At 39.3% G+C, this 23,985-nt stretch overlaps 4 protein-coding genes across 5 annotated transcripts in view; 1 reads left to right on the top strand and 3 right to left on the bottom strand.

Annotated features, from left to right (window-relative positions):
• Positions 1-23,985, bottom strand: part of LOC146707787 (serine/threonine-protein kinase pim-2-like) — a 174,938-nt gene that overhangs the window by 54,062 nt on the left and 96,891 nt on the right. The window lies entirely within an intron of this gene.
• Positions 312-8,933, bottom strand: tmem134 (transmembrane protein 134). 2 transcript variants are annotated; one of them, XM_085459307.1, is made up of 8 exons: positions 8,696-8,933; positions 8,093-8,334; positions 6,177-6,244; positions 6,004-6,090; positions 5,859-5,935; positions 5,316-5,360; positions 789-842; positions 312-684 (listed from the first exon to the last, which is right to left on the bottom strand). In XM_085459307.1, exons 2-8 carry the CDS (start codon positions 8,288-8,290, stop codon positions 602-604), a joined length of 612 nt encoding a protein of 203 aa, XP_085315433.1. In that variant the 5' UTR covers positions 8,291-8,334; positions 8,696-8,933; the 3' UTR covers positions 312-601. The 2 variants fall into 2 exon arrangements, with proteins under 2 accessions (XP_085315433.1, XP_085315434.1); XM_085459308.1 differs by lacking the exon at positions 8,696-8,933 and adding an exon at positions 8,442-8,674.
• Positions 11,868-17,778, top strand: serping1 (serpin peptidase inhibitor, clade G (C1 inhibitor), member 1). The gene is made up of 11 exons (XM_085459299.1): positions 11,868-12,016; positions 12,326-12,373; positions 12,493-12,604; positions 12,698-12,847; positions 12,952-13,251; positions 13,379-13,600; positions 14,663-14,806; positions 14,898-15,101; positions 15,180-15,319; positions 16,829-17,051; positions 17,302-17,778. Exons 2-11 carry the CDS (start codon positions 12,326-12,328, stop codon positions 17,547-17,549), a joined length of 1,791 nt encoding a protein of 596 aa, XP_085315425.1. The 5' UTR covers positions 11,868-12,016; the 3' UTR covers positions 17,550-17,778.
• The window catches only part of doc2g (double C2-like domains, gamma), a 35,295-nt gene continuing 31,334 nt past the window's right edge, over positions 20,025-23,985 (bottom strand). The window contains exon 11 of the mRNA XM_085459300.1: positions 20,025-20,678. Coding sequence (XP_085315426.1) covers positions 20,539-20,678 — 140 coding nt within the window. The 3' untranslated portion in view covers positions 20,025-20,538. The remainder of the gene's footprint in view (positions 20,679-23,985) is intronic.

Below are 23,985 nucleotides of genomic sequence, written 5' to 3'. Positions count from 1 at the left end.
TGCTTCTGTTAAATAGATTTGATCCATCAGCCTTTAAAAGCAGACCCAAAGCTACTTCTCAATTAGCCTTACAAATTGAATAAATGCGTAATACCTTTCAGAACAGTGGATGAATAGAGTGAGTAAACACGTTCTTAGAACCAAGAAATAGCAGAAGGTCAAAAATAGATTTCTCTGAAAAATGCACTCAATAACAGATGCAGAGGTAAATGCCTGATTTTGAACAATATAACATCTACATTTTAAATATATATTGTGAAATATATCATGATTTAAAGGAATGGCTTTTCATTAAAACCAACTGACACAAATTAAAATATACAACATTTTATTGTAATTTCACAGTCATCTTTCACTTAAAACAGAATACACAGGCGAGACGGTGGTCTTTTTGGTATACACATACAGTAATGTCAGTTCATGGAGTGGAAATATAGTGAAGGCGCTGAGTGGTAAAAGTAGGAGTGGTCAATATGTCAAACAAACCAAAAACAAAGAAAAACAACAAAAAACAGGTCAATATATCTTATGAGTGTCAAAATACCATTAATTATAACATAGTTGAAAGAAATGTAGTGAACATGTCTGGTCACATGAAATTTCATTTTTCAAAATAAGGTAGGTAGAACAGTTTGAAGCCTCTTCTACCACGGACTGCACAGCTGATGTAAATCACATGGTACACTGCGGGCGAACACACAGAATGGCAATATTAGCATTCATCAAAACAAAGCTTTGCACATAAAAAGACAAGTAAAAGGTTTAAGAGATAAAATGAACAAAATTACCTCCAGGGATAAACAGAAGAAATCCAGGAATGAAGAAAATAGCACTTGAAATACCTGTGGGGACAGTTTTATCAGCTACAGTCAAGAGAAAACACACACAACGCTTTGAGTTCTTAATTAGATTAAGAAAGTACTACTTAACTACCGGTCCATTTAACATTTACATGCTCTGAAACAGCCAGAAATGCTAAGTTAAATTAGAGGATTGATGAAGTTTGCCTGTACAGTAAATCTGAAGCTACAGCTGCATAAATATTGAAAATGACTAACTACTCTTTTGACAAGATTAACACGTTGTTGTTGGAAATCACTGCTTAGTTTTCTAACAACATTAATAAAAGGTGTGAACAAGAAGGTGAAAAAGTATCTTATGATTATAAATTATGTGGCTGAAAGGAAGGCATAAAAATGGAGAAATGGTAAATGGCCTGCATTTGTATAGCGCTTTTCTAGTCCATAGGACCCCAAAGCGCTTTACACTACATTCAGTCATTCACACACTGGCGATGGCAAGCTACATTGTAGCCACAGCTGCCCTGGGGCGCACTGACAGAGGCGAGGCTGCCGGACACAGGCGTCACCGGGCCCTCTGACCACCACCAGTAGGCCAACATGGGGTTAGTATCTTGCCCAAGGATATTTGACATGCAGCCAGGAGGCAGCCTGGGATCGAACCACCGACCTTCTGATTAGTGGCTGACCTGCTCTGCCACCTGAGCTACAGCCACCCCAGAAATGGACACCAGAAACAGCCAAACTGCAAATTCCTAATATATAACCATCAATATCGATGGTACTTTCACTTTAGTTAGGCAAAATTTAAGTGGTGGTATCAAAGATTTCAGCTGTAGCTCAATCTGTGATATTTGCAGCTGCCTGTGGGAACAGCAAACCACATTTATAACTACAGCTCACAGAATTTTGTTGTAATTTTCATAAACAAACCAGGAAATAATTGGCCTCTTTCCTTCACTATGTGATCTCATTTTATGTTGCACATGAAAGGAGTCTGAACAGTGTAAAACACTTGAAAAAAGAATGCTTGCACAGCTGGGCTGCACTTACAGACTTTCTGGTTATAAGCAAAAGGAAAAAATAGTGCATACTTTACAACATTTTAAAGTACATGTCTAAAAGTACATGTCTAAAGGCCCCTATAATTAGATGGAATTTTATTGGATTTAATTTAAAACGACACTGTAATTAGATTTACCCACAAATACTTAAAGGTAGTTACACAAGAATAAGGGGGTAACGAGTCAGTTTTTCACACGAATTATACTGCAAGTAAATGTAAGTAGTGTGTAAGTAATTTTAAGTAAGTAAGCAATTTAGTGGGAAAACAAACAGACAAGCTTGAGCCATATTATGCAGCGGCTTGATCTTGCCTAACTTGTTTTCTACAAAATTACTTATTTAAAATTACTCATGCAGTACTTAAAAACGTACTCTACTTAAATTTACTTGCAGAGTATAATTTTGCTTTGTTTCCTGTAAAAATCTGGCTTGTTACCTTTAAGTATATAATTATATTGTAATTTCAAATTAAATACATTGAATTCCTTTTAGTTACAGGGTAAATACTCTCTTTGTGATTATAAGGTGTTACTAAATAATGCAATACTTGAGCCGTATGCACAATTACTATTATGCTAGTTCATTTGGAGGCAGATGGTGACTTAGCAGATGTACATTTTAAAGAAAATCTTAAAGGGGTGAGTAGAATAATTCATCAACTAATGTATGACAAAATAGCACAGAAGTTGATGCAGATGTGATTAATAATGTGTTGCTAACTTTCAAAATTCTCTACTTAAAAAAAAGGGGGTAAGAGAGCTCCCCCCCCACCCACCCACAATTCTTGTGGTGATGATGCTCAAGAAAAGGCTTGGGAGCAGTGATAAGAGCATGAATTGCTCTGAACAGGACTCGGGGTTATGGAAGTATGCCCAGTAAACTTTAGATAACGAAAGTTCTTAAGCAGATTTTACAGCTTAATTGCAGAGATGCACCTGCTCCTGTAGCTACTTATGAAAGGCAAATTGATCTAATCTCATCTATTTTGACTCTGGTGACATTTTCTTAATATGTTGTGGGTGAGCTCATCCCAAAGAGCACATTAATTGCTTGATTTCTGCCTCAAGCTGGAGAGGAGACACTCTATACAAAAAAAGCAGACACGACTAATTTAAAGTGCCTAACTCGCGGTGAGCATTTGAAGCTGATATTCGTGGAATGTGTTGACCAATTTAATGGGAGGTGCTGATTTTTGTAAAGGGGAAAAGCAAGGCTCATTTGATCTGAAAAGACTTTTTAAAACTTGCCTGACAGACTTTAATTCATTATGAATCCTGGTTGTACAGCCAAAGAAATTCTGAATAACAGTTCTGAACATATAGATACTTGATAAAATGCGCTGGGTTTGGACAGAAATACAAGATGAGAAGTATTGAACACTCAGCTTTTTAGAGGTTTGGAGGCAGAAAAATCAAAAGGGACACTACTAATCAAAGACAAGGCAAGAGAGGTTCAAGATAGTTAAACATGTGACACACAGAGCCACTACCGGGCCCAGCAGACCTCTGCACTATATGGAATGTGAAGTGTGATCTCATTCAATACAAACTTATCGCAAGCATGCAGTCAGAGCATTGCACTAGGGCTGCACACTTAACCAAATTTGAAACTCAATCACAAACATGATTGACCAGTGCTGCAAATGCTTGTTCTGTCAATTGAGTACAAAGCAAAAGTAAATCAAGCGCCCCTTAAATCAGTGCCTCATCACGTGCCTGCATAAATAACGAAATTCAAATGTCTGGTAAGGCAGAAGGTGAAGAGCTTGCTCCTTGAAGCAGATCCTCATCTGCTGTTTGGTAATACTTCAGATTTAGCACAAGAGATATTAACCAAGAATACTTCATACGCAAGGAGTTTGCACTGCAAGGCAACACGAACTAAGTTATTCAACCACCTGCAAACACACCACAAGAGTATATGAATAGATGAAGGCCAAGAAAAACAATGCAATGTTTGCTAACATGAATCATCCAATGTCAGCTCATGTCCATAAAAGCAAGGGTGGATACGACACATCACAGTATCCACCCAGCTCACAAAGACATACCGAAATCACCAACCAATTGAATTCCATTTGGCCAAAGATAGAAACACAGTGAGTAATGGAGGGTTCAGAAAAAATGGTCAACTTACTGGAAAAAAGATATTTTATTTCCACAAGATTTTTCCAATGTGGCAAAGCCTGTCCTGTCTGCAAAACATTGCAGGTATAATGTGGAGGGATACACAGCTGTGGACTACTATGAACTTTATTCACACCCATACTACACTTACAATGATCTAACTAAAGATTTCCCTGACAGTAAGAAACAGTGATTCTTGTATAGGTTTGTTGCTACATTACAAACATTCTGCTGACAACATTGTGTGTAGTAACAATGCGTAAGCTTGAAGAAGTTATTTTAGAGGACAAGTAGAAGTTTTAGGTGTTCTAGGTGAACTTGTGATCACCGTCTACAGCCTAAACCTTAAGCCATCTGTCATTTCCAAGTGCAAATGCTCCTTCGGTTCCCAGAAACTGAGGGACTTTTCAGCTGAATTTAAATTATCAGGGTGGCTGTTCCCCCAGGTGTAACCATAAAGTAAAACCTCCAGGCATCCAAGAAAAAGAGGATTTAAAGAGGTTCAGTGGAGTTTGAGGTTAGCGGGAAGTCGGCCAACTAGTTGCTACAAAGATTATGCACCATGTTATCATTTATTTACAAAACCCCCCAAAAATGTTCAGATGCTGAAGATGCTGAGCGAGGGTTAAATTGTTCTCAACAAAAGCAGATGCTGACTGAGACAAACCATCATGGCAAGTCTGAGATGACCCCTATGCACTAAGGTCAGTCAGCATGAAATATTTGCACTTTTCACTTTCAAGTGTAGGACAGTTATCTACCATGGATATAATAAAGCCACCGGTTGCTAGGGAAACATGTGTTTTCTGACTGGTTGGCAGTGGTTGTTGGAGGAGATTGAAAACCTCAGAGCGACTACTTTGGCTGGATTATCACCTTAATTGTCATAAGGCGGTACAAAAAACAAAGAAACAAGCAAAAAAGGCCCACTGTACATGATTCTTGTTATGATTCTGTCACTCCAGTCGTAAAAGCAGACAGACTGTGAGATCTGGACTAAGAACTATACTGTCCTGTAGCAGGCAAGGACTATGGCAGCTTTCTGTGTGTTCTTTTGTGTGTCAAGATAACACAGAGATCCTCCCACTTGTGGGAAAGCACACCAGCACTAATGGACTCTAATAAAAACATTCCATTCTGAATTATACTATTTAATCCACTATATAAGTCCTGCATTCATTCATGTTTGGTCTGTTTATGATTTGAAAGAAGTTGAGAAGTGACGCGCTTCTTTGTGTATGCTTGCATTTGGACTAACATGCATTTCTAAAAAACAACAACAACAGTCTAAATGCTTTGCATGTCAATATTTTATCTTCCTTACCTGCACTTGGATTGAGCTGTATGACAATACCTGTGAAAATAAGAGCTAAAACAAAAACAGCACAAACATTATAGGTTTGAAAGGTTCTGTTTTTATTAGTTTGGTTATTCCGGCAATAACTCTGTCATAATCTGTTGATCAGTGCAGGGGGACAAAGTTCACTGTGCAAAGTGCCAAGACTATCATTGCCTGACACAACACGGAACAAACTACCTGGTGTAGCATTGCAAAACAATTTGGAGTGGTGCCTTTGTGTTAATGTTAGAGCGTCATTTTGAAGTGAACTTAGAATCAGAAAGAAGAGGTGTGTTTGTCCTTTTCGACTGCAGTCATTTAACTGGAGATTAGCAATTCTTTTGAGTTTAAAACCAAAATTAAATTAAAATCACTAAACCATCTACAGTGGGAGCAGGCAGCCCTTGTTACTGTGATGCTCCCACAGCCAAAATGAATCAGGTAAACATGAGAAAAACAAGTTTCTCTCAGTAAATTGTTCTGGTTTGTGTGTTTCATACTTAATAAGTAACAAAAACATGTACTTACCAACTCCAGTGATGAGGAGAAGGAATGAAGAGAGAACAACCCTTCTGTTTTTCTTCACCAGCGGATGGGACACCCACCTAGGCGAAACGTGTTTTTAAAGTAACCGTGTTTGTTATGCTTCTCCGTGAGAGAAGACCGAACTTACCCGCAGCAGTGCGCAGAAAGCTGCGTGACTGAACTCAAGGTGCTGAAGGACCACTGAGAGCTGCAGTAAGACAGCGTTGCAGGGTCACTGTGGAGAAAGCAGAAACACGCTTCATCTCACATTCACAGAAGAAGCAGGGAAAAGAAAAATCACGCCTGAACTACAGAGCCCACCTGATTTTGAAGAAGTTATTGAAAGAGGAATTCCCGTTGTTGCCCAAGGCGTCTTCATTTTCCAGATTCTAAAACAAGAGGAGATGGTGGATGTCATATAAACGGCAAAGAAAAATGTATAGCTCGCAGAGAGGAAGCAAAAGTAATACTGTTATTATAGTCGCTGTTTTTTTTTTCCTATTTCTTAAGGATGTGACTTTCAGATATGTTCATCTGCTGTAGAAATTTATTAGGCCTCCCACTTCTTCTTTTGTCCACACATGCCCAGTTTGTCCAGTTTTATTTTTGAGGACACACTGCACATCATGCTAGGAATCTTCTTGTTGGTGCCAAATGTTTATTTCATTGTGTTAAACTGTGTTATCTCTGGCATTGCTCATATATTCGCCAGAGGAAATGGGAACAAATTATGTGTTTGTGTGACAGGCTGCTAGGAATGAAGTGCCAGGAAATATCATTTAAAACTGGTTCTTTGCTAAGTTGTCTGTTAAGTGTAGACACAGTACAGGCTCATGCCTGGAGTTAGATACTGCTTTTATCCTTGAATGATTCAGGCAGGCAGTGTAAAGTGGAGAAAAAAAAACTGGAGAACTAATACCTAACACCACTTTGCTGCTTGTAAGCAAAATAAATAGAAATGAAGGGCAGCTCAAGACTTTTGAACAGTAATCTACAAGAGTCACTGGCCTTCACAAATATGTTGTGACACGTTTAAAATAGTTCTTTTCACACGGTTAACAGCCCAGCTCCATCACATCTTACAGATTCCATTTTACCAGAACTTACTGTATCTATGTGTGTTTCCATAAATCCCTCCTTGACTTTCATAACTTGAACAGCCACACTTGGCACACAAGCCCAACTTAGGCATCTGCCAATTGTTTTTTATATCACATATTATGATTTTATTATGTTGCCTAGCTACCGCCAGTCACAAAATGACCAGTTTTAACTTTTATGCTCCTATAACACATTGTAAAAACATCCTATTGTTTTAATTTCATTGCAATAATGTCTCATTCACATCCACAAAAGTTTAATTATGCATTCAGTATTAGGATGGATGAGGGTGCCTAGCAACCACCTAGCAACAGGCTAAAATGAGCAGCTTTTACTGTATAAACAATATCTACCACCACTACTTTTCTTAAACTTTTCTCAGTGTTGGTAACTATATCTGTTTGCAGCAGAACAGCACAAAGAGATCACAGATAATTGGTGTGTACAAGTTGTGCTAATACAGCACTGTGCTGTCAGTGTCAGTCTTTGTGGCTCCTACAGTTCTCCAGAGTATAATGGGAGGCAGAGCCTTGAGCTACTAGACACATCTTTTGTGGAAATAGCTCCCAGTTTAGGCTGTGGACAGACACCCTCTCTCTTCCTTTCTTTAAGGTTGAAATATTTCCTTTTTTGAAGATTACAGTCAGAGCTAGATGAGGTAATGCAAAATTTTTAAAAAAAAAAATGCTGCTTTATGTTCAAGCTGCTAGCAGAAGCTCTCGTGAAGCCTGCTCTTTCACTCCACATAGATTCAAATCATCTCATTGTTACACGTCATTAAAATTGTGTGCTCCCAAGGTTTATTTCTTTTCTTCTTTATTCTTTGCCATCTTTTCATGCTCTTGTTTTCTTTCTTCTTTTGTTTCATTTCACTGGCTGCTGCCGATTGCTGCCCACCTTAAGCCTGGATCTTCTCTTTCAGTCCTAAAAATGATAAGTTAGCTGTCTTCCTTGCTCACAGGGACTTGCTGAATTCTTGAGTTTGTAGCTACGAATTCGTAGTGTTGTTATAAAAACACTACAAGCTAAAACTGATACCAATCAAAAAGGAATTAGACAGCCTCTCACTGGAAATGTAACAGCAACATGAAAACAGAAATGCAAACAATGTTTTGTATCTCTTGTGTGCATGCTACCTGATACTTGAGGTTAGTGGGTTCAGGGGAGGCGGCAGCAGGTGAGGGATGATTCTGAGGTTTGGAGAAACTCAAAGGGCCAAATGTCATCTCTCCTCCTTCTCTGTCCTTCCATCCCTGCGGCTCTCCGTCAGTCACAACCCCCTCCTCATCTCCCTCCAGCACAAACGCATCGTCGATGGTAAACTGTGTTGCCATGGTGATTCCCTCTTACACCCTGAGGTCCTGTAGCCGGATGCTCACTGTGATTTAAGAGTAATAACGAATGTTTTATGGATTTTTAATCCCTCAAACCGCAGGAAACAGCCTGTGAAAATACTAACTCAGCAGCTGCTGAGTTTTCTGTCACCAATCACAGCATTTCCCTTTAAACGTTTAAAGTTCGCTCATACATGCTACACTACATAAAAACTAAATAAAGTAACTCCACCACTTTCGAATTAGTTTAAAAGGCGAAAACAGCTGCCGTGCTGCCTACACGTAACAGCGGATGGGATCGAGGCTAAGTACAACAGAGCAGAGGCTACACGGCTTTCCTGTAGGTCTCTGCCATTGTTTGTCCTCATTCTTCTGTCCGATCAGATGACCAGGAGGAAAACTTACTGTCTTAAGTAAATCCTTTCTCCTGCGAAGAAACTTCGACTTCTGAACTTTGTTCGGAGACGAGTCACATTTTTGTAAGCCCTGGAAAAAGTGGTTTTAAAGCCTTCTGTTAGCAGTATCTTAGTTTTTCTTCTGTAGTGCGACTTCTTTAGAAGTTTGGATTCTCTTCTTTTTTTTTGGCAACCGGCAATCGATTAGATACGACTGATTACGCCCAAAGCGCTCTCTTCGCGTGCGAGCCAGGGCGCCGAATCGAGTGTCGTTTTATCGATCGATCCGCTAACTTTTGTTATGAAGGAGAAAAAACTCAAGAAACTGGGTCAATCATTACAATTTATGAAATTCCTACGAAAAAATAGATGGCAAAGCATTACATAAGTCACTCGAAATTTCTCTACAGTAAGTGGAATTTTTTTAGTTTAAAGCATGAAATTGTGAGACAATAATTCAAAAAGGCATTCACTGTGTGCGTGTGTGTATGCTGAATAATATAAGATAGCTAAAACAGATTAACGAATAAGTTAGGATAAATGATAAATACGATAAAATGAATAGGAAGAAACTGAAAAGAAATGAACAAACGTAAGTCACACAGCTGTCACATGATGTGTGTGCAGCTTTTTGTTGCAAGTTAGAGATATGTTATATAATTTAATACAATGCATCTCGTTAAAGATGGTAACGTTTGGTTCTCACTAACTTCAGGGATAGTATAGAACTAGCAAAGCTGTATTTTATTCGACGCAGTTTGTCAGTCTTCTTTCATAATTTTGATCAAGTGTAAAAACACAGTAAATATAAAAAAAAAAGATTTATTTTATTAAAAGCACGAATCAATTCAAAAACATCTTGACCTTGGTTGTTTAGGGCAAAACCTATCAGAATATCAACAAAAGTGTATGTTTGCATATTCGTGTTCATGGACTGTGGTCATCTAATGGAGGAAAGGCATCCTGTACCCACAAGCCAGTAATATATTACCAAGGCTAAATAATGTCAATTAAAGAGCTGGAATCTATTTTGTGCGTTTTTATCTTTTGCTTTTAATCAAACAGCATTCCAGCTTTTCATTTACTGGAGTTTTAGTGTATTTTGTTTTAACATATTCAATATTCATTAGCAGTGCACTTAAGAACTGATAACAACAAATCAGCTAAATTAATGTATTCTCCATTTGGATATAAACACACATATAGATTTACTGGATCTTTGTATTTACATGCATAATAAATTTGGTAAAGCTGCCTCTTCTCCCATAACTAGAATGATTTTTTTTAAAGGCTCTAAGGAAGTATTTATTTTTATATATAACTTGCTTTGAAATGTCTCCAGTTATGGGTATGCTGATGAAGAGGAAAACCAGTTGAGATAGTCGACACACTACAGTGAAAAATTTATATTTCACAGGACTTGATGCTGTCCAACGCATTCAGGTGTGTGTTAATGCAATGCCATATTCCCTCAAGTATTAGTCATCTCAGCAAATCACCTAAGGCCAAACTGTGTGATGCTCAGAGAAACTGCAAAATACTGCACGTCTTAGTTCATAAAAATACAATAAGACAAAGACTCAACAACAAAGGTTTGCCAGGAGAAAGCCTCTTTTCTCTAAAAATAACATGGTAGCATCTGAACAAACAACAAAACGCACGCGACATTATCCTTTGCACAGATTAAACCAAAGCAGAGATGTTTGGCCATAATGCACAGAGACACATTTGTTGAATCCCAAACACAGCATAGCAGCACAAGTACCTCATACCAGCTGTAAAGCACAGTCGTGGTGAGGTGATGATTTGGGCTTGGGTATGGACACTTTGAAGCCACTGAGTTGGCCATTTAACTCCTCTGTACACCAGAGTCAAATGTGAGGCAGTCTCTTTGGCACCTAAAGTCCAAACTGGGTTATGCAACAAGCAAGTCTACAACAGAAATGCTGAAAAAGACAAGAAATCTTATTCTTATTGAAATGCTGTGGTGAGACCTTAAAAGCACTGTAAACATACGAGTGCCTGTAAACCTCAATGAACGAAAGGGACTTTGTAAAGAAGAGTGGGTCAAAATTCCTCCACAACAATGTGAGAAACTGATAGTTATACAGAAATTGTGGTTCTACAAGCTAATCTGAATCATGGGGTGTACGATTTTTTCACAGTACTCTGTGCAGGATTGCATAGAGTACTGTGAAAGCTGCCTTTGTTACATGACTGTAAAAGATGCAAGAGAGCCAGTTTCCAAAAATGGTAACACTTAACTGTAACCGATTTTATTGGCAGTTTTGTTGGGTTTTTTGTATGTATGTTTATTTGTTTTAAAATGATTTTCATATTTTATGTGTTGGGTAACATCCCAATCCCAAATAAATTAAAAATTATATCTCAGCAAAAAACAACAACAAACAAACAAACACTTGTTCATTCATTCAAAACCAAGCACAAGAAAATCCAATAAATAATAATACAAAAAATTTGATTAGGAAATAAAAGTAATGTAGAGAACCGTTGAGTAAACTATGCTTCAGATTAGGTACACCACCTATACCAGGTTTATCTATATTAATGAAATAGCAGTTGTTGTTGTTGTTTTTGTTTTTCCACTGATATTATATGAGGTTTTTGTGGCTCCATGTTGTGGTGCTTTGCACCTGAGAGGATCCACAAATCTTTCTGCGGTTGTGTTTAGAAGGACATGTAAAAGACAATCTGCCAAATCAAACATGCAGAGCTGCCCACCGTCTCACCCCTTTGAGAATTAGGAAGCAACCGAAAAAAACTTTAAAGTCGTTCTGTTGTAAGATGTTTCTACACAAATAGTAAGTAAAGTAAAGATGTCGCCTGCCAGTTAGGACAAGCTGGGTTTTTACTTTTTTATGTCCTTGTTTCTCTACCCACCACAACCTTCAGCAAACTAACATAAAAGGGAGTGAAACTGTCTGTCTTCCCCCATAATACCCGTGTTTCATTTTTCTTAGCTGAGATGATGTGTTTTGCAAATTCTGCACTAAAGCACTGATACTAGAAGTAATGAAATTTATTTGAAATTATGTTTGAAGGTGAAATAAACACTGAAATTTGAATATTTTCACTTAGTACCTGTTGCCAACATGTGAAATCATGTGATTTCCAACAAGTCAGAAGACTTGCATTATGCAAACAAACATCTCTAAACCAACAATCACAGATTAGTCATTGTTGGTTGCAGTTCAGGCGAGCAGATAGTAAGAGCTGCTGGTTGCAGTGGACACTGGTTCAATGTCAGAGAAACCTTACTGACAAATACTCGTATCAGGACCGAATCTGGACGCACAGAAATTCAAGAGCTGTAAGTTATATATTTGCATGTGTGTGTGTGTGTGTGTGTGTGTGTGTGTGTGTGTGTGTACGACTAACCCAACTCGAATATGTTCAGCTACTTCCTAAAATATGTAAACATATCTGACATGAACAGGAAAATGTGCATATGTGTCTTTTGATTTTTGGAAATCTAACGAGGCAGTGAAATCCTTGTAATTACAACAGTTTAAGAAACTTTGAATGCAGACTGATATCACTACTTCACAGACTGCGCCACATATTGATCTCTCCTCCGGCTTGGTGCCACATTAATTTTGAAATCCTCTCTCGTTTGCAGATGGGACAAAAGGCCACACTTTGCTTCCTCCTGCAGCTCATTTTTGAGGTAAATCTGAAGTAGTGCAGGACAATATCTTTACTAATCCACAGAAACTTAAATGGCAGGTGTTTTGTCTCTTAAATTTGTAAAGGTTTCATTTGATGTCTTTCTTTCCTCCTGGTCAGCTGTCATCATGCACACAAATCAGGGTGATACCTGACTCTACGCTGGAGCTTCCCTGTCTCCCAGCAAATAATCACTTCATCGGAGTGGAAGCAATCACATGGAAATTCAATGGTTTTAAACGGCTTCTGTTTTTAGTGTGATGCAAATTTTTGCTGCTTTTATGTACATATATGTATATAACACATGGCCTTCTTTAAACTACAGGTGCCATCCTGCTTCAAAACTATAAGCCCGTCGCTTCAGACTTTTCCCTCCGCTTTCAGTCTGTCACTAAAACCAAAGAGGGCACGTACGAGTGTCTGTTAAAGGGGAGCGATATGGAAATAGTACGAAGGTTTGACGTCATAGTTGATGGTGAGACTCTTTCGTCATCATACGACCACTTTTAATTTTACAGTTAGTGGAGCAACGAACAATAAAGTGTTTGCTGTTTGTCTGCTTTTTGTTTCTTTTTGCAGAATTCACTGACTATCAAATGAAAGCATTTACAAAGTCAGATGTTAAACTCCCTTGCAATATCCCAAGTTCCAGAGAAGTCAGCGCCAATGCACTGTGGTTCAAAGAAAGTGCAAACGGAAGAATAAAGTTGAATCTTGAAGATGACTCCGCAGATGATAATAAAAAAATAGAGCTGATTTTTCCACTAGACCACGATCAGAGCATCATGGTCATAAACGCTGGCATGGAGGATGCTGGTATTTATGAATGTGAACTGGATGATGGAAAAAAGCTGAGCTCTATAAACCTTACTGTGGAAGGTAGGGGGCTTGTCAAATTTAATAGAGATTTAATAGATTTAATGATTTCCACTGCGCCTTGAGTCAGTAAGGGGGGGAAAAGGATCGATTAGTTGCATAAAACATTTTTATTTATGATTTGTTTCAGTTTTAGCTCCTCCTACAGCTCTTCCTCACACATGCCAAGGCTCCACCTCACCATGGGAGCCCTGCCCGGAGGAGAACAGCCGCACAGCAGAACCCATACTGAAGGAGTCCATGACAGAGTTTTCAATGAAGCTGTATTATTATCTCAGAGAAATATATCCTTCTGGCAACATGCTCTTCTCTCCTGTCAGCATCGGTGGGGTGCTCTCCCATTTGTTGTTAGGTACGAAAAGAGAGGCGAGTCGCTATTTTAATGTAATCACGTTGCAAATGTTTAGCATTCATCATGTTCTCCAGTGAATCCTTTAAAGTTTTCCAGTTTCATGCATCACCATGTTAAATTTGAGATAAACCAACCAGATAAACCTGCAGGTAAAAAGTTAAGATACCTTTTTATGTTTCAGTTCGGCAGAATTTTAGAGGGTGAATTAATACAGTAATGAACAAAGCTAAAGAAATAACAGGTTACAGGTTGATATTAAGTTCCTCTTCCAAAAAAATTCTGTTTCTGAACTGGTCTGGCTTTCGTTAGGTATTATTGGTTAACGTCTTATGTGGTTAGCTCTGTGATAGATCTTTCCAGGATGTGCCCAGCTTTTAGCCCTATGACAGCTGAAGAAAACGAGTAGAAGATGATCGATGATTGGAAATGAACTGAATGGATGTTTTGAAGTGTAACTCAAAAATAGAAATGATGCTGTGATCATACAGCACTGCAATCTTCTGTGAATGTCCTGGACTTACAATGTTTCTGAGCTCATCAGCGTAACTAGTGAAACTGTTTATTTGACCACTCCTAATATTCCCGCTCTCTCCCTGTGTTGGAGAGTGTTTTATATATGAAGCCTAAGGATGGCCCGTTTTTCTTCTATTATGTCTTTTGACCAGATGTTATGAGTTAAAAAAAAAAAAAGCTTCCAAATGTAAATGTTGCACCTGAAATAATCTTCAGATCTTTCACCTGCTGAATTTATTAAGAAATAACAACAACAACAAAAAAAAGCTCACAGCTGTCCACAGCACAGTGCATTTTCCCATTACATTTAAGACATTTAGAGGGCTGTGTAAAGGTCATGCCATATTTTTTTCTTAAACTAAAGGAGCCCCTGGAGTAAATGTTTCAAATAACTGTGACTTAAAAATGTTTTGGTACACAGCTAAAAAGACAAAAAATACACCAGTGTCTCAAAAATCTATGGATTCAACTGTATTTTTAAAATCAAACATGGCTTGCAGCTTCCTATAATGTACTAAACGTATTGTTATTGTCTAATTGTACCTTCAGGTGCAAGGAACGATACCCGTAAGGCCATTGAGAGCGCTATCTGCGTGCCTCACGACTTCCACTGCGTTCACTCCCAGATGAAGAAGCTGAGAGAGAAGCTGGCCGGCTCCCTGCTGATGGCCTCTCAGATCTACTATAATTCACGTATTACTATCACAGTGTGAAGTATATCACAGAGCAGAAAATCACAGATCGTAAGAGATAAAATGATTTCTATTTCGGCTCTCCTCCTTAGACATGAATCTGAGTGAGTCCTTTACCGACCAGTCGATCCAGTTTTATGATGCGGAGCCCACAAAGCTGCTGAATACCACTGAGGAAAACACACAGATGATCAACAGCTGGGTGGCAGAAAAGACCCAAAATAAAATCACAAAGTTGCTTGACTTTGTCCCACAAAGTTCACAGCTGATCCTGCTCAACGCCGTCTCCTTCAGCGGTCAGTAAACTGTGCGCACACCTTGTGCACATTTCAAAAAATGTGGAGACTGATAAACTGTGTTTACGTGTGTTTTAGGTCAGTGGAAGGTCAAGTTTAACCCAAACAATAAAAAAGGATATTTCACAAAATTTAATGGTGATGGGGTAACGGTGCCTCTTCTCTATCATGACAAGTACATGGCAACTATGATGTATGATCCTCACCTAAAGGCACAGGTAAGGAACAAACCACCAACTGACACTTTTCACAGCAATATGTGTCTAAATCCTACACAGACCTTTCTGCCACAGGCAACAGAAGTGACATCCTGTCTTCATCGATTCCTACAGGAAACATGCGTGTTATGTTTCTTTAATGTTGAGCTTTTCATCTTTAATGCACATCTAAACTGCTCTACTAACTCACAAAACATACAGTTTGAACAGTAGCTTTATGTTTAAATTTCATCTGTCATTTTACGGTTATTTTAATTTTATATCACAATTACTATGCAGTTTATTCCTGTATAAGTAAATATGCTAAAATACTTCAGATCTATAGCATTCAATTTCCTGTTCCCCAAAGGGTCAGTTTCTTGTCTCTAGTCTTGTCTCTTGAGCTATGACAGGTATCAGAGTCGTAACCAGAATCCAGCATCTGATAGTCCATGATTCCGGCGACCTGCAGTCCTGTGCAAAAGTCTTGAGCCACCTCTCCTTTCCTTATATTTTACTTCCAAGGAACCAGACGGTATCATTTTTTAAAGTGGTCTGCAGCTCTCCAGGCTTTCTGAAGGTCCCTTTATAGTTTTTCTTTGGACATCGGTTGCTTTTTCTTTCACTCATTTTCAGTCCAGGCCTGTGTAACTGACCATTTTCATAAGAATGCTATTACTACAAAAATGGGAAAAGTTTTTTTGTTCCTCAAGCCATTTAACACTGACCATTGAAATGAACAAACAAGTAAAGAAACAATTTTAAATTCTATCTTCAGGCACAAACACAATTTGTATATTTTTTTTGTTGACTCTATGCAAAATAACAAAGATAACACAGTTATAAGAGCATTAAATAGTATTTTTGCACCAACAAGGTGATTCTAAAAAAGCTTTTATCTAAAGGGTTGGTGTATTTCAGCATGCTGTGCAGTGTGCCCTTAAAAAAAAAGAGGAAAATGGACAAGTGGAAGACCAAAAAACAAAAGCTATCTATGTTTCCTCAGAGAGTTCAGGCTGTGTTGAAGAATAAAAGCAGATTTTGACTTTCAGGCACGTTAGAATTGTACAAACTCAGTTTTTGTCATATATATCATATTTTCATTATATTGCTAAACATTTTCCAAGGAAAATGAGCGATGGCTCAAGACTTTTGCACAACAGTAGATATCTTTAAGTTGATAAACACGTCGGTGGCCTCAGTGCACCGTGGTTTTGCTCAGATGAGTTAGAGAGTCAACAGTTACTAAATTTACTGCACCACTGGTGCATTTTCTTTTTTCACTCCTTACAAAACAATACACAGAGAATATTTCCATCTCATGGACAACCAGATGACTTAAACAAAGTTAATGCCAGCCAAACAGTTACAGGCACTGATACTATCATGCGTATTACGATGATGAGAAACATTTTTTTACATCTCAGGTTTATTTTAAATGCCAGTGGTAAAAACAGATGGTCTCATAATGATCTCTTTTGTCACTTATTAACACTTCCAGTATTTTTTTTTATCTTTTTTGGCCAACAGGTGGCGAGGTTTGCCCTCACAGGAGACAGCAGTCTTTACATCCTGCTGCCTTCCACCAACACAGAGGCAAAGCTGCAGGAGATCGAGCAGAAGATGACTGACAGGACTGTGGTTCAAATGATACAAAACATGAAAACAGCATCTCCTCAGCATATTGAGGTCACTCTGCCCAAAATCAAACTGAATTTCCAGCCGGAAATGAACACGCTTATCAAGAAACTAGGTTGGTTCATCTTCTGTGCTCTCTTCTCTTTCCAACCCAACATCTGACCTTTTTTTGTATTACCAAAAATAAACACCACCCATGCCTTCATCCTGTGCAGTTTAGCTAGCAGTAAACATTAGGTTCCCATTTATGAAATATGTCTCTACGTTTGCTTTTTGATCTCAAAGCATCTCCACCACATGCTTGGCTCTCTTACCTGCTTTCACCCTCACTACTACCTTTTCTGTACTTTTCACTCCCTTTCCAGGACTGTCAGTGCTTTACGAGGGTGCCGACCTGTGTGGCCTCTACCCTCAGGAGAAACTGTTCCTGGACGACGCCAAACACAGAGCCTTCCTCGCACTGACCGAACAAGGAGTGGAGGCCGGCGCTGTCACCACCTTGTCGTTCTCCCGCTCCTTCCCTTCCTTCTCAGCCCTGCGGCCTTTCATCATGCTGCTGTGGAGTGACCACACCAATGTGCCGCTCTTTATTGGCAGGTTGACCGAGCCGTGAGAGGAGAACATAACGAGGGATGGGGAGTAAAATGTGCAGGAAACGACAGGCAATGTTTAACAAAGGCTGCTTTGCTGCTGTGTTTGAAGTAATTTGAAGAATTTTTCTGAAAATTCAGTTGTTAAGAATCAATATTGCTTTAAATAGTCTAGTTACTAAAGTGAGCAGTGACTTGTGGATTTGGATTATCTTCCGAGATGATGATAAATAAACACATATCTACACAACACACATGGTGCTTATCTTATGTTCTTGAAGAATCACATGTTCAAAGGAGGACAGACGCCCACTGATACAGCTCTGATTTATTTTGAGAAGTACTTACACAAACCCACCACAGGATGGCAGCCATACTGTGTGATTGACATGGACAGTGAATACACAGGGACTGCAACAGTGATTTTCCCATCTCATTCCCTCCTCAGCCCTCCCACATCATCACCACTGATAATAATTCAAGGAAGACGAGTGTCAAAATCGGCGACAGTAAAGGTTTTTTGTTCGTTAAAGCGAGAGCTTGCTCGGAAAAGCGAAGCGAACTGAGCAAAAAAGATACCCTGAATCGTCGTATTCACAAACAAATACACAGATGGCGAGGAGTCTGAATGCATGGCACGTCGGCATTCAGAACGATCAGCTAAGGTTGCACTCTATTATACAAGCTGATGGGGATTGCTAAACATGCAGCTGTACTGCAGATTGAAATGATTACATAAGCAAAGCAGGGTCAATAGACAAAGAGTCAGAAAATTCAGTGACTGTAAACAAAACGAACAGATCCAGAGACGGAAACAAATAACCACCCAGCCAGAAATGTGAACTCTATTTGATCACTGCCAACCAGAAATGTATCCTTAATGCCTGGATAATACGATAATGTTGTTTTGGTTTGATTATCTCACTGCTGATGTGCTGGGAGTCTCAATGTGCATAGACAGAGTGCAGAATAAACCTACCACCCTTTTCCAAATCTTACTGACATTATTTAAGCTCTGAATGAAAATATCCTGAAGCCTAAAAGTGTTTTTTATTAGTGTCCAAGCCCTTTATTCTTATCCTAATCAAACTTTGGAGGATCTACTCTCTCTCGCTCTTTTTTTTTTTTTTTTTTTTGCTGTCAGCAATCAGACATTCACAAGGTTATCGAAGGACACCAAGAATATGAGCAGCCAGATCGATTCAACAGTTAGAAAACTCCCCGAGGCCACTGACCCACCGTGCATGTGCTTCTCTGAACAAGTGTATGGCCAGAGCTGCTGTGACAGATGAACCAGGGGACGACATCTGATATCCTGGCAGGCATGTAGATAAGTTTTATATATATGAAAATGCTGAAATGTGCACAAAGATCCACGGCATGCATGCAGCTCGATGAAAATGGGATCTTATTGTTGTTGGATCTGTGCGTTTCCACTGACCCTGAAGGATGTAATCCCCCTTTACACCGAGAGGTTAAATTATAGGAAGGCTCTTGTACCAAAAGCAAAGTTGTATCTGAACAGGAATTCCTGTGTTTAATAGACGTGTAGATGATTTAGAAGAGACCTGATATTTAACAGGTCAAAAATAACGGGACAATCAGACGAAACACTGACTCCGTCTGATGGCTGATCTCACCTTCAGCCAGATGTCTTCTACCAATATCGAATGTCTGAGGTCGTGCAGATGTGGGTTAGGGAACCTTTTCGAGCTGTTTATAAAAATCAGATAACCGAACTAATCAAATTCCTGTATCTTTAAATTCAAAATATGTGACACCGCACTGACGAAAGAAGATGTTGCATAACTGGTGTTTCTGTTGGAGCAAAAATTACAGTCACTGAGGTAAACTGTCTTGAATCCAGATGAAATTTGTTTCAGAAATGCTGCAACACAGTGCAGGATACTCTGAAAGACATCGTTTTGCCTGCTGTGGACACAGCTTTGGGCTTTCATCAGACAGGAGCAGTCAAAGGTTATGCACCACAGTATTTGCCTTTCTTAAAGTTGCTCTTTTGGCTTTCTGGCAGTGGGAGACAGAGATAGCAAAGGCCTGGAACAAGTGGCCGGGCGCACTCGCACCACTGAGGCCTGCGGTGGTAACAGAGGATTTCTCTCTTTTGTCCTTTTTTAAAAAACATTCCCTCGCACCTCTGCGCTTCTGAATTCGGATGGAGACGTTTTGAATGGGGCATGACGTGAATACAGATTAACAGACGCTGCACAGGCAGAAAAAGCAGGCACTCATAGTCTCACAGCCTTCACGCACGCGCACATTTTGACACATTATCGTCTCATGTGAAGGTGGATAAAACACCACTGTCACCAGAAGACAATGAAAATACATAAAAACAATGAAAAGGTAAAGGTAGAAATCCACCGAACGGATCTTTTTGTGCTTTATAATACGGTGTGTTGTTTTGCATTAGATAGACATCCACGAAGATAAGAGACTTCTCACGACAATCATCCTTTCGTAACATCCCCCCCCCCCCCCCCCCCCCCCCCGCTCCTGCATCTGCGTACCACATAATGAGTCACAAAGGGTGCACATACTGTCAGGTACTTTCACTGAATGAATTTTGAGTGCATTAGTCTCAAATCTGGTCATTATGCATAAAATTTGAATGGACATGAGCAACTTCTACAATACAGTACGGTCTAAAGCACAATTTAGTGAGCTTTGTTTTGTTACGTCAACACTTTAATGAGGACATTGTCACAATTTGGTTTACCTTGGAAAAGAAAAGTATTCAGATTACACCTTATTACCATCACTAATATTAGTATGAATATCATATACTAATACTCTGCGCCGTATTTATTGGCAATATGAGACAGATTTTAATCAGTATTGTTATTGCATGTTTTATCCTTTGTTCTTATTTCTTCCTTACTCACATTCTGTTATCGGCCATCGTTCAGTGAGACATAAATGTGTGTGTGTGTGGTATAGTGCATTTGCATGTGTGTGCATTTATGCGTTTGTATCATGAATATCTTGTATAATCTAGTCCGGTTTGTCACTGCTTGGGGCTCCTTGCTGCGTGAGCGTATGCCAGTACTCGACTTTCTTCCCTTTGTTTTTGAGACACTCGAACCAGTGTCTGAGTCTCTCTCCGCTCGCATTGATGCCCAGCTCCACTCCTCCTGCAAACACACAGAGAGAGAAGCAGAGGAAACAGAGAGGAGTCAAGAGGCGAAGGAAAACTTGTTTGCTGGTGAGGACGATAAAAGGAGACAAAAACTGGGAGGAGGTGAAGATGACTAATAAGGAAACAAAATAACTAACAAACTAAAGAAAGAAAAATTTGAGTTTGCTTTTCATTTTTTTTTAAATACTCTTTATGAATCTGAAATTCCTGATCCTTTTAGCATAGCTATCAGAGGGAAAACAATCACAACACTCACTTATGTGAAATGTTTGCAGGGACCAAAGAATGGTCCAGATCTTTCTAAAGAGCCCCCAAAAATCTGGGAAATACTGGATCATCCTTACCAATGCACTGTACATTATCCTGGGACCTTACAAAACATTATCTTTACAGTTTAAGTAACACATTTCTCATGAATTGGAGTGGCAGTGTAGAGTGGAATATAATCAAGTTCAGTACCTCAAAATTGGTACATTAGTACAAGGCGTGTTTAAAGATTGATTGAATCTACCAACAAAAAGCAAAAAAACAAAGCATCTCTGCTTTAAATTTTACCCCTGTCTGCTCCTAGATCTTCTCCTTGTGAAGCACTGTGAGCATTAAGGCACATCTGCTATGCTTGGACTGCTCCCCAGAAGTTCCAAACATAACGAGAGTTAATCGTCCAGTTTTAGCGGTCATTATTGGGGAAGCCTGCAGACTCCAAGCTTGAAGAAGGGGCATTAGTTAGGAGCACAAGCAGGAGCATATGCTCACAGCTTTATCAACTCTTTCAGGGTTTTGCATTGTGAATTTGCTCCAAAGGAGTCCAACTGGACCACAATTTGTGTCCCGAGGCTTCAAAAGAAGAACCATAACTGCACACAGCTTTAGTTATGGAGCTCGCCCTCGTGCCACCATCCACCTACCAGTGCTGGGTAATCACATTACAGTTTTCTTCAAAGTAACGTGAACTGTGATGAATTCAATAATTACACCTACTGTAATACTGTTACAGATGTTAGTGATTAATGATCATCAAATGCGACTTTTTCCTCCTAAACATTTCCCTAATCAGCTGATTTCAGTTGGGCAGGGAGTGGACTGCAGCCTTTGAGAGGTGGCATATGGATGTTGCTTTTATTTTTATTTTTTATTGCATGATAAGAACAATAGCCTGATCGTAAAGTGCAGATTGCATCCAGGACAGAAGCAGCTACCCATTGCTTGTGATAAGAGAGCCAATGCTCTCTGTACAGACAGCATGCTAACACAAAGCTAGCCAAGAACACAGAGTGAAGTGTAGGGATGGGAACTGATAAGAATTCAGTGCTGCCGATTCCATTACTGATTCTCCTATTGAGTTCTCACTGGCTCTGCTTTGAGAGTGACCACCATCGCTAAGCAGCATGTCATAAATGCTACATTTATGCAAATTTCTCTGTAAAACGACCTGAAACACACTGTCTCATAATTACCATTTAACAATATAAACTGAGGCTACACACCAACACAAATGCCAATCCTAACGAGGACACACATGTGATCTTTCTCTTAGTGTTTAGGTATGAACACAAAGTTAACAGCACAAAGCAAAGATGAGAACCAGCACAGAGACTTTCAAGTGATTCTACTGTAGAAACATGAACAGGTGGAAAGGAAAGCTGCAGCCTGACCGATCATCAGTTTGTTACCTGTTGAATTTAGGGTCTGGCTGCTTGGCTGGGGTCAGCATTCACTCAGCTTTATCACCACTCTGGGTTCTTGGCTAGCTTAGCGTTAGCATGCTGTCTACAGGATGCAGTTTGGACTTTATCATTGTGCTCTTGTCCATTTGTACAATACAAATAATGCTAATCTCCATATCCACTCTACACACTATTTTCCACCTCCTGAACATTAACTGAAATCACCTGATTGTAGCTCAAGTGCAACTGAAAAGATAAGTTGATAGGCAATGACTGATCAATACTGATTGATAGGAGAGCACACTAATAATCCCCGTCCCTAGTGAAGTTAAAGCTGAGTGTATGTATGCTGCCCCCCAGCACAGCAGCCAGAGCAAAAACAGCAATGATCAGTCAGTCTTGCAGGACTTTTGTCTTATGTTCTAACAGAACACCACTGTGGCGATTGCTGTAAAGTGTTTTTGGGGTTGTTGACTTTGTACTCATATTTAAACACTAAAAGAAAGGTCTCTGGTGTCCTTATTGAGACAGGAATCTGTGTCAGTGTTTAGAAGGTAAAATGCATCTCATGCTATGCTAAATGAGTAACACAAGAGTAATGTAATTACTGAGTATTTCAACTAGTTTTTTCTCCAAGGACTGATTAATGCATTACTTTTAAAAAAGTGACAAATACCTTCTTCTGAGTAGTAACCCCAACATGGCCACTAGCATGACCACACACATAGCACAATCATCGTAGCTCTGAGATCCAGCTTCTAAATGTGATCATCCTTCCCAAAATATAATTAAAAGTGTGAGGAAGGAAGGGAATCCAGTGTGGGATAGAGATGAGCAATTGCAGATCATAGTTAGACTTCCAGGAAGCAAGTCGAGGAACACTCAGGGCGAATCATAACTACATGACCTTAAGAACAGCAGCAATATTAATAAATGTATGTTTTCTGTGAAGAAGTGCAAATCAGTTGTTGTTGGGGTTTTTTGTTTTTTAACTTTGTTGTTAAAAAGTAATCTTTAATAATATTTAATTAGGAACAGCCAACAATGCATTATATTAAAATTTATGTAAATATCTTTATTTGCTGCCAGACTGTCATGTAAGGACAGAAGGAAGCAAAAAGGCCTTCATGTCAAATTTTCCCTGACGGAGAGAAAGAGAAATTTAAGGTAGCTGGAAAATAACAATAAATTGAAATTTTGATGACTGATTTTACAAGAATTGGATGCGCTGGGAATAAACAAGTGGAGAAACAAGAAATACTTCAAGTGAGGTAATGGAGCCACTGGAGGAGGAGCGCAACGTATGATAAAGCTGCACACAGCTGTCACGCTGGGGATACAAAGTCTTTCTCTTGGCTGTGATTGCATAAGAGTGCCTCAGAAACTGACAGCCATGAGCAAACAAAGCTCGGTTTTTGATCTACGCCTTTTCTGAGCACGGGACCGAGCGTCGCCTGAGACGCTGCTGCTGGGAGGAGAAGAGGAGCGATCTACAGATCATCCCTCGCTTTCCTCTCACAGAATCATGCAACTTGTAGAACAGGTCTAAACCTGTTGACAGAGTTTCGATAGGATAATCACGCACAACACTTTGTCAGTTTCGCTGCACGCCCCCGCAGCACTCCCACCACCTCC

This window comes from Copadichromis virginalis, linkage group LG6 (genome assembly GCF_057382275.1).
Source record: "Copadichromis virginalis isolate Kocher_CV1m ecotype Utaka linkage group LG6, C_Virginalis_male_GT1.1, whole genome shotgun sequence".
Lineage (NCBI taxonomy): Eukaryota > Metazoa > Chordata > Actinopteri > Cichliformes > Cichlidae > Copadichromis > Copadichromis virginalis.
Note: the sequence above shows the minus strand (reverse complement) of the source record. Positions and strands in the feature narration are given on the sequence as shown.